We start from the raw sequence: 10,607 nt of genomic DNA on the forward strand, positions 1-10,607 counted from the left end.
CAAAGTCCTGCAGATCCAACAGAACTTTCATTGCCTATACCTTCCACAGGCCTCGGGTCAAGTAGAACGCCAAAATGGCATTCTGAAAAATAAACTGGCCAAAATTTGTGCTGAGACTCACCTAAAATGGCCAGATGCACTTCCCATAGCCCTTATGAGTATGAGATCTACTGCCAACCGAAAGACTGGGCTTAGCCCACATGAAATTCTAATGAGAAGACCCATGAGGCTCCCTGCCTCGCCACCTGTTGCCTCCCACTTTTGCGATATACATTCACTTGATGATACCATTCTAGACTATTGTAAAGCACTAATGAAGTGTGTTAAGGCTTTTCATTCACAGGTACAGGCAGCTCTCCCCAGAGAACCAGGTGAGCCATGCCATTCTATCCTGCCTGGAAATTAGATGCATGTAAAAGTCCATCAATGAAAGTCATTGCTGGAACCTTGCTGGAAAGGCCCATTCCAGGTACTCCTGACCACCAACACTGCAATAAAGTGTCAAGGACTCCAGACGTGAATCCATGCTTCACACAGTAAGAAAACATCAGCCCCATTAGACCTACAGTCTCCTCCATATCAATCTTGTAATCAGCCTTCACAGACTGGTAGTGAGCCTAGTGCCTGCCAGCAGGGGAACTCAAGACCAGTAGTGAGCCAAGCGCCTACTGGCGAAGAGGATTTGCCGCTACAGAGCGAAGAGGATGTGCCCCAACGACACCACTATGCCCTTCGGAACAGGAAAAAGGCTTCTACCTAGTTCCTGGTTCCTGAGGTGGAGTTGGTTAGTCGTCATCTGGGTAGTTCTCAGTATTTCTTTTTGGGCCATCTTATATGAACTTGACTCATCAGTTATAAGAAACTCTGTAAACCAAACTACACTTCTGCACCGACAAAGAAGATCACTTCATAAAAATGTGTTCTTGTCTTTAGTTAATCAAATTGGAATAGATTTAAATGTCTCTCGTTGTTGGATATGTAGTCATGTCCCTATCTATTCTACTGGAGGAATACCCATGATACCGGTACCCTTGAATGCAACTCAAATGTTAGCCCCTTCCTATTCAAATTTTCATGGGAACGAAACCTGGCAGACTGTAAGTTGCAACCGGTCTGAATATGTACAATTAGCGTGTGCCACCCCTGGAAAGTTCTGTTGGACCTGTAATGGATCTCGTGTTGCAGTAGAAGTCAGTAAGTGTGAGGTAGAATTTAAAATAAATGGTGCTTGGTTTTCTAATAATTCCTGGATATCTAACGACTCCCCTGCAGGTCAATTTTCAGGCTATTATTCGCAATGGATGATGTCCCCACGCTGTAATACAGGTGGTTACACTGCATTAGCTGGTCACTATTTTGTATGTGGAGATAAGGCCTATAAAAATCTTCCCTCTGGTTCATAGATTACATAGATTTCATAGACATTAGGGCTGGAAGGGACCTCGAGAAATCATCGAGTCCAGCCCCCTGCCCAAAGGGCAGAAAGTCAGCTGGGGTCATAGGATCCCAGCAAGATAAGCATCCAATTTACTCTTGAAGGTGTTCAATGTAGGTGCTTGAACCACCTCCGCTGGCAGACTGTTCCAGACCTTGGGGGCTTGGACAGTAAAGAAATTCTTCCTTATGTCCAGCCTAAAACGGTCTTGCAGGAGTTTGTGACCGTTCGACCTCGTCATCCCTTGGGGCGCTCTGGTGAACAAACGTTCCCCCAGATCCTGGTGGTCACCCCGATAAACTTATAGGTGGCTATCAGATCACCCCTGACCCTGTGCTTTTCCAGGCTAAAGAGTCCCATGACTCTCAGCCGGTCGTTGTAAGGTCTGTTTTCCTGACCTCTGATCAAGCGTGTGGCTCTCCTCTGGACTCTCTCAAGCTTCTCCACATCCTTTTTGAATTGTGGAGCCCAAAACTGGACGCAGTACTCCAGCTGCAGCCTCACCAAGGCCGAGTACAAGGGGAGAATGACGTCCCGGGATTTGCTCGAGAAGCATCTATGGATGCAAGCCAGCGTTTTGGTCGCTTTATTAGCCGCAGCATCGCATTGCAGGCTCATGTTCATCTGGTTGGAGAGGAACGTGCTATGTCTCCACAGCGTATCCTGCTTTTACTATGAGATCTCATTTACCTAAAGGGAGAATTCACAATGTTTGTGAAATTACAGAAAATCAAAGATTTTGGGGTATAATGTTCCCTAGCTATGGCACAGGCTTAGCTATGTCCGAGATAAAGGAAGTTGCAGCGTCTCTGGAAAAGATTACTAATGCTACTGCTGATAGTTTTGATAAAATAAATACAGAAATGAAGGAAATAAGGCAAATGACATTGCAAAACCGACTTGCATTAGATTATATACTAGCCAGCAAAGGAGGAGTCTATGCTTTAATAGGTAAAGAATGTTGTACTTATATTCCTGATAATTCAAAAGAAATCCAGGATTTAAGTAAACATATTTGAAAAGAAGCACCTAAATTGCATAAGTCAGATAACTGGAATTTGAATTCTTGGTTTAGCTCTATTTTTAGTTCCTTAGGCTCTACTGTCATTCATAGTTTGTTGATATTGTTTGTTGTTTTTATTGGAGTATACCTAGTGTTTATGATAATACAATGTTGCATAAACCATGCTACTAAGCCAATGAAGAATAGACCATCAACCAGAAATGAGGTATATAATTTGTATGTTGAAATAGCAGAAAGTAAAGAGAAAGAAAAACTAGAAGTTGAAAGGCTAATGGCTATAAATATCTAACTTGTAAAAAAAATAAAAATGAAAATTAGGGAATGTAGAAGTAATTGGCTTACTTGACTAGAGAAACAGACAAAGACCAGAAGTACTGATACTGCTTAATTCAAATGTTCTGAGATAAGGAATCCACATTCCTGCATGCCTTGGGATAGCCCTATGCATAGATAGTTGTTTAAGTAAATGACCTAAGTTTCTGTGTAATTTACTATTGTTTTGTTTCTCCAAGTTGTATTTTTTATCTCTTTCTCTGTCTTTAGTATAAATACGCTTGTAACCTTAGAGAGTCTGAGAAATCCTTTGAAACAGACAAGTGGGTGATTCCCTTTGCTGTGTGGAATTCTCCCTGTGATCACAGTGTAGCCTTAAATAAAGAAAAGCTGGTTCTGTCAGTTCTGATTCAACCACAACGTGAAGTTTGATTTCTTCCACAATACGCATTCCTACACACACACACACCATTCCGCAGATATTGGGATGTTACCAGTCCTTAGGTGCTTGAGCCGGCTTGGTGGCCAACCAGGCTGAACATGAGGAAGAAGAGGTCGGGGTCTGTCAGATACATACCTATGCCTCATTGATGTGCAGACGTTGTCTCCCCCCAGATCATTTCTTTCTCACTCATCCTTTATGGTAGCAGCTGCACATCTGTTGCTTATTCATTGGACTGGGGGTGCTGGCTGCATGTCTGTGATGACTTGTTTTATTCCTGTTGGAGCATGGCTCAGCTTCTGTGCTTAGACATGACTTTTGGATTTAGCTTCGTTCATTTTTCCGCAGGTGTGATATTTTTATCTTCTTTCTTGCTGTTTGCATATTTAGTTTCTATTTTCTTTTTTACCTGATCACATGCATACCACATTCATACAAATTGTGCACGAAGATGGATAAGTAAAACAAAGTGGAAGATAAAATTATAAATGGATATAGATTAGTTAAAAGGAAATTAGCGTGACATTAGAGTGAGTCCAACAGTGGAGGCAGGCACAGCCCTAGGGGTTGGGTGCAGGAGCCTGTGACTCTAGCAGAAGGTGTGGTAGCTGGTGTCTGAGCCAGACTTTCCTGACAGCCAGGCTACAGAACGGAGAGCAGGCAGGTAGGGGACATGAAATTGGGACCCGGCTTGGGGGTTCAGATGAGGGGTGTCGGGTGGAAGGTGTAAATACAAAAGCTCAGGGTGCAGCTGGGGGTGGGGGTCGGGGTGGATGAGATTACAAATGACCAAGGAGCCTGGGGCATGGATCACAGCCCCTTAAAACCCCACTTCCCTCCCAGAGCTGGGAGAGAACCCAGGTGTCCTGGCTCCTGGGTCCCAGCTCCACTTCCCTGCTCTGTCTCCCTTGAGATCCCGCTCCCCTCTATGAGGCTGAAGTTGTTTGCTTATTCCCAGTTCCGTATTCCTTATTTTCAGTTCCGGTTACTTTTTCAAAGCTTATCTGGACCCAATTAAAGCTTCTTATTAATGAATTACACATCCTAAAAAGAGAGACATTTATTAGCTATGCATATGTGCTAATTAATATGTAAAATAATATCCCACATCAAGTACAGAGCTCTAAATGAAGGTCAGATTAGGATGGGATTCTGGGTGAAAATACTTCTTGGGCCACCCCAAACTTCCTGTCAATGCTACTGGGGGACTGTCCCAAAGAACCCTGACCACAGTCCCACCCATCCCAAAGCAAGTTTTAGCCATGCCAGGCTGCCAACTACAGCCCCATGCCCACTATACTATGTATAATGGCTAGAATAAGGAACAGGCATTTGGGCTGGGATTACGGCTAGAAATACTGCTTGGGTCACCCATCAGAATATCTCTGCGCAACCGAGGGACTCTAATGGACGCATCTGATCAGAGTCCTGCCCAGCCCAAAGCACGGTTTGGCCGTGCCAGGCTGCCAACTGACACCAACTGTACCACTGTGCTAAGTATATGGACTTGAATAAGGAACTGGAATTTGGGCTGAGATTATACCTACAAGTCCTTGTTAGGGCACCCCATGCCATGCTTTTGTGGCACTGGGGGACTCTCCTGCACATCTCTGACCAGACACTTGCCCAGCCCAAAGTGCCCTTTGGCCGTGCCAGCCTGTCAAAAGGCAGCACCCAAGCCACTGTGCTAAGTGTATAGAGCCGAATAAGGAACTGGATTTTGGGCTGGGATTGTACCCAGAAATACTTTTTGGGCCACCCCAGACCACATCTCTGTGCAACCAGGATACACTCCTGGACGTCTCTGACCAGAGACTTGCCTGACCCAAAGTACAGTTTGGCTGTGCCAGGCTGCCAACAGACAGCAATCCAGCTGCTGTGCTAAACATACAGACCCAAATAGGGAACTGGAGTTTGGGACGGGATTATAAAAAGAAATCCTTCTTGGGCTATCCCACACCATGCCTCTGTCGCCTTGGGGGATTGTTCTGGATAAGTCCAACCAAAGATGTGCTAGCTATAATCCCAGCTCAAAAGCCAATTCCTTATTCAAGCCTATGCACTTAGTACAGTGGTAATGGGTGGCTGTCAGTTGGCAGCCTGGCACGGCCAAACTGCGCTTTGGGCTGAGCAAGTCTCTGGTCAGAGATGTCCAGGACAGTCCCCCAGTGCCACAGAGGCATGGCATGGGGTGGCCCAAGAAGGATTTCTAGCTATAATCCCAGCTCAAAATCCAGTTCCTAATTTGGGTCCAGATACTTAGCACAGTGGGTGGGGGGCTGTCAGTTGGCAGCCCAGCATGTCCAAGCTGCACTTGGGGTAGGGCAAGTCTGTCCTCAGCGATGTGCAGGACAGTCCCCCAGTGCCACACAGGCATGACATGGGGTGGCCCAAGAAGGCAGTGGCGATGCATAGGTGTACATGGGGGTGCATGTGCACTCCCTGAGAGCACTGGTGCACCCCCTGACCGGCTGCTTAGGCGATGGGCAGGAGGGCAGGCAGGAGTGCCGGTGCCCCCCGCCCTGCAAGGGTCGACTGATTGCTGTAATCACTGCAGCCACTTCCAGGAGTGCAATCAGCCATTGCAGGATCGTCCAGGATGGACCCTCCCACCGCGGTCTGCAGGATCGCTCATGGGGCACCTGTCCCCCGGTCAGCAGGACTGGTTGCATGGTGGGGGGCACATGCCCAGTCGACTAAGGCAGCACCAGTTGCCCATGCAAGAAGGATTTCTAGCTATAATCCCAGCCCAAATCCAGTCCCTTATTTAGGTCCATATACTTAACATGGTGGCTGGGGTGCTGTCAGTTGGCAGCCTGGCATGGCCAAACCATGCCTTTATTAGGTCTAGATTAGCCTTGAAAAAGGAACCAGAGATAAGGAATAAGGAACTGGAAATAAGGAATAGGGAACCGGGAATAAGGAACTGGGAATAAGGAACCAAAGTCAGCCTCATCTCCCCTCCCAGGGTTAGGGTAGAATCCAGGTGTCCTAGCTCCCAGTTTCAAAGCTCTGCCTTCCTCCTTCCTTGCACCAAGACCAGCAGGGTAAGGACCTTGGGGGGATCCTTGTCCCAGCAGATCCCTTATCCCTCCCCTACCCTTGTGTGTCAGTCACCTGAGGCCTGGGGAGGATGGGGGGGAAGTTATGGAAATAGGAGCCTCCTCCCTGGTTTGCTCCTGCGGCCATGTGGCTGAGGGCAGGCGAAACCTGGGGGCATCTGAATCCCAAGCCTCTGGGCTTGGGCCTGCACATAGGATGCCTGCCAAAAGACTTTGAAAATATCTGAAGCTGGTGGTAGGGGTGGAGGATGTTTGCCGGTTGTAGGGCCACTTATGGTTCTGGACTGACTCACAGATTTGGACTTGATTTGGCTTGGAACATGAAAATTTTCATTAAAAAAAAAAAAGGGGGATGTGGAGGAAGGGCCAGAAAGCAACTTGACCAGGACCCAGGTGTGCTTCCTACCCTGGATACTGCTGTCCTCCCGGTAACTATTTCCTTGCCAGAGTGGAGAAGCAATCTGTCCTCTGATCTCCTGGGTTCCAGCTCAGCTCAGGGAGGGGAGTGAGGTCTGGTGGTTTTAAGCAGGAGGTGCTGGGAGCCGGGATGACTGAGTTCTCTCCTAGCTTTGGGAGGAGAGTGGGGGCTGGTGGGTTAGAGCAGTGAAGCAGTGTCCAGCCCTGTGCATTGCCAGTGTGTACTCTGAATAACCCTCAGCAACTACCTCTTCTGCGATCTGGCATGAACCAGCTGCTGCCAGCTCCAACAGACCCTCACCAGCCCGGGGGTGCCTCTGGGGTACACAAGGGGCAAAGCAGCCAGGAGCCTGGGCATGGAAACTCTCACCTGCCTGGCAGGAGACAGCTGATACCTGCAGCTGGTATTGGAGCCATGGACACAGCCAGGGGGAGCCCAGGGTGGAGCCGATAGGGGGCTGTGGGTTGGGAGTGAGGGGCACCAGTAGCCCAGGGTGTGGCTACAAATCTGAAGGAGGGATCCCAGCAGTGTCAGGATGGGAGAGGGGGCCTGTTGCTCTCACTGGTCTACTCATAACTTATCCCCTGTGGTTGGTGCTTGGCTGAAGGGGCTGATCCGGGGGTCAGGGTTTTAGGCCTTGTGGTAGAACCGGACTCCAGATTCATCCATGCACCTTCTCCTCAACCTGGGTCCAGGCTCTTGTTTCCTATCACCCCCATTCCCCTCTTCCATCTTCTCTCCATTACCCTATTTCGTCCCAACAGACTGGGACCTCACTGCATCTGTCATACAGCGTCATGAACTTTCTGCTCTCCCGTGTCTCTGGCAAAGTCCATTACCTGTTGCTGATCATCACCACCACCTCCACCATCATCCACTTCAACGCCCGCACCAGCAGCTCAAAGCGTCAGTTCTTGTCCCCCAACACCACCACCCAGCTGTCCGTCACAGCCACCCCTACCCCAAACGAGGGTATATGGACAGTCAACTCCATTGGACGCCTGGGGAACCAGATGGGGGAGTACGCCACCCTCTATGCCCTGGCTAAAATGAATGGGCGCCAGGCCTGCATCCTCCCACAGATGCACCAATATCTGGCACCCCTTTTCCGTATCACCCTGCCCGTGCTCTCCACAGACATGGTCCAAAAGGTCCCGTGGAGGAACTATTGGCTCCATGACTGGATGTCAGAGGAGTACAGGCACATCCCAGACAAGTACGTGCGGCTTACGGGCTACCCATGCTCCTGGACCTTCTACCACCACCTCCGGGATGAGATCCTACAGGAATTCTCCTTTCATGACCACATCCGGGATGAGGCCAACCAGTATCTGGCTGGGCTGCGTGGCCAGCGCCGCAATGTGACCTACGTGGGCGTCCATGTGCGCAGGGGGGACTACATCAATGTGATGCCCCAAGTGTGGAAGGGGGTGGTGGCTGATAGGGCCTACCTAGAGAAGGCCATGAGCTACTTCCGGGCCAAGTATGAGGAGCCGGTCTTTGTGGTGACCAGCAATGGGATGGATTGGTGCCGGAAGAACATCGATGCTTCAAGAGGGGATGTGCACTTCTCTGGGAATGGGAGGGAGTCGTCCCCAGGCAGGGATTTTGCATTGCTGGCCCATTGCAACCACACAATCATGACCATTGGGACCTTTGGTATCTGGGCTGCCTACCTGGTCAGAGGGGAGACCATCTACTTGGCCAACAACACCCTGCCTGACTCCCCATTCCTCAAAGTCTTCAAGCCCTCGGCTGCCTTCTTGCCTGAGTGGATCGGGATCAATGCAGACCTCTCCCCACTGATGAAGGGCCATTAGGACACACCTTACGGGCCTAGCAGGGCCAAGGGCACTGGCTGGTCTTGACAGGATTTGGGGCTAGAGTCTCCTGCATAGGCCAGAGGATGTTCCATGTTATCAGCTTCTTGGGAGCACCCGCAGCAGCTTGCTCTCAGGCCCTGGGCACCCAAGGGTGAGCCTGGGCTAACCATGACACAGGCTAAACAGGCCAGGCCTGTTTGGCTTAGAAAAAGAGATGCTTGACGGGGAATGAGAAGGGTTTATAAGTTACTAAATGGTGAAGAGAAAGTAAACAGAGATTTATTATTTACTCATCAGACATGTCACAGAAGGAAGGTACTGGGATGCAAGTTTAAAATTAACGCAGGGAAGTTCTTTTCCACACAGAGTATTACTCAGGCTTGGAACTTATTGCCACCAGATGCTGTGGGAGCTGACAGCTCAGCCAGATTCAGAAAAAGGACTGGACAAACCCATGGAGGAAAGGGGAAGAGGTAGCTATTGAGCACTGAAGGGGCATGGCCTCTGAATCAGAACCTCCTGGACCTGAAGTGCCAGAGGCTGCAAGCGAGAGGAAGTGGGAAAAACCCTGGTCACCCTGTTTCAGCATCTGCTCTCTGTCACTGTGCAACAGGAGACCTAGCACAATGGATCGATGGTCTGACCCACTAAATGGCAGCTCTTATGTTCACCAAAGAGCTGGGTAATAACCCAACGTCACACAGGCTCTTGAGACACCCCCAGGACAGAGAGGTTGGGGGCAGATGTCTGTAAGCTCTGTGAATGGAGGGCTTCAGTTCCATGTCACTAAGGTGGGGTCCACAATGCCCAGGACACAGGAGGGTCCTGGTTGATTCACTCCAGGGACAGGAAGCCCATCACAAGCTGTCTGCTCTCCCCCTACTCAGGCACCTGGGCTGTGGGGTGAATGACCAGAGGCTGGGGGCATTCATGTTAAAGCTGGGCCAGAATAGCTTGATTCTGTTCCATCTCTGGGAGGGGAGAGGAGAGGAGGTGAGTCCAATGGGTTACAAGGATCTGGGATCCAGGACAGGGTGGGATACAGGTTGGGAGTGGGTTTCAGGCACATTAACCCAGTCTGGGGTGGCAAGGGTTGAGGATAAACTGGGGAGCAGACAGAGTGATGGACACAGGAGCCAGCAGAGGCAATAGGCCCCAGCTAGGGGAGAGCAGGCCAAAGACAATGGCTTGATGAAGGGTAGAGGGACTTTCTCCTACCTACCTCCAGGATACAGGACTGGATTTAAAGCATGATGGGGGAAGGGGACAGATAGGGGTCCCCAAGGTGATTGGGAGGCAGGGATACCATGCAGAAGCCCTCAGTGGGGTCTCTGGCACCTTCAGGAGTGTGTGAGGACCTTAGAAACAGCACCACCTCCTCCTGTGAGGTAGGTACATGTGAAACCCATTGTACAGACATGGAAACTGAGGCACAAGAACAACTCAGCCCAGGCCAAAGAAGAGACAGGGAAAGGGCTGAGGTATGCTGGGATCCTAGCTCCCCTAGCACAGTACAACCCCACTCCCCCCTCAGGGCTGGGGAGAAAACCCAGGTGACCAGGACTCAGCCACCACACCAATCTGCTGCCCTCATAACCCAGAGGAAGGGAACGGGACATGCCCTACCGGGAGCTGCAAGGCAGGTAAGACCAAATAGGGAGGCAGATCAGAGACCCTCTTCTGCAGTGGGGGAGACTTACTGGAAAGGCCGGCATCAGCTCAGCAGGGTAGATAGGGTCATTGCAGGGGTGAGCGGTTCTGCTAGACATCTTGTGGAGCTGGTCTGCCCCACCGCAGTCCACTTCCAGGCCCAGGATAGAACCCAGGTGTCCTGACACCCAGCGTGGCTGCTCTAACCCACCAACCCTATACCACCCTACCCCACCTTGTCCAACCCACTCAGTGCTCCCAGCTCAAAAGCAACCCAGCTTCTCAGTTTTAAAAAAAAGGCTTTATTCCAATGTGAGACACTTGGAAGGGCTTCAGAGTCTGTCTGTCCTCATCCCTCCCCTATCCCCCCACCCTGAAATCACAGTTTGTGGGGCTGTGACTCCCCCCTCCCCAGAGCTGGGTGCATTCTTCACCCACAAGCTCCCAGTCTGTCTGCCATTCCCCACCCCCCACCCTTAG

The 10,607-nt window shown here is 50.1% G+C and overlaps 1 protein-coding gene across 1 annotated transcript; it reads left to right on the forward strand.

Annotated features, from left to right (window-relative positions):
• Nucleotides 1–7,451: 7,451 nt before the first annotated feature.
• Nucleotides 7,452–10,575, forward strand: LOC149863794 (galactoside alpha-(1,2)-fucosyltransferase 2-like). Its single transcript, XM_090048343.1, has one exon. The coding sequence runs from the start codon at nucleotides 7,452–7,454 to the stop codon at nucleotides 8,472–8,474; it is 1,023 nt and encodes a 340-aa protein (XP_089904469.1). The 3' UTR covers nucleotides 8,475–10,575.
• Nucleotides 10,576–10,607: the final 32 nt, after the last annotated feature.

Source organism: Crocodylus siamensis, chromosome 5 (assembly GCF_052110815.1).
Source record: "Crocodylus siamensis isolate JL-2025a chromosome 5, ASM5211081v1, whole genome shotgun sequence".
Taxonomy (NCBI): Eukaryota; Metazoa; Chordata; order Crocodylia; family Crocodylidae; genus Crocodylus; species Crocodylus siamensis.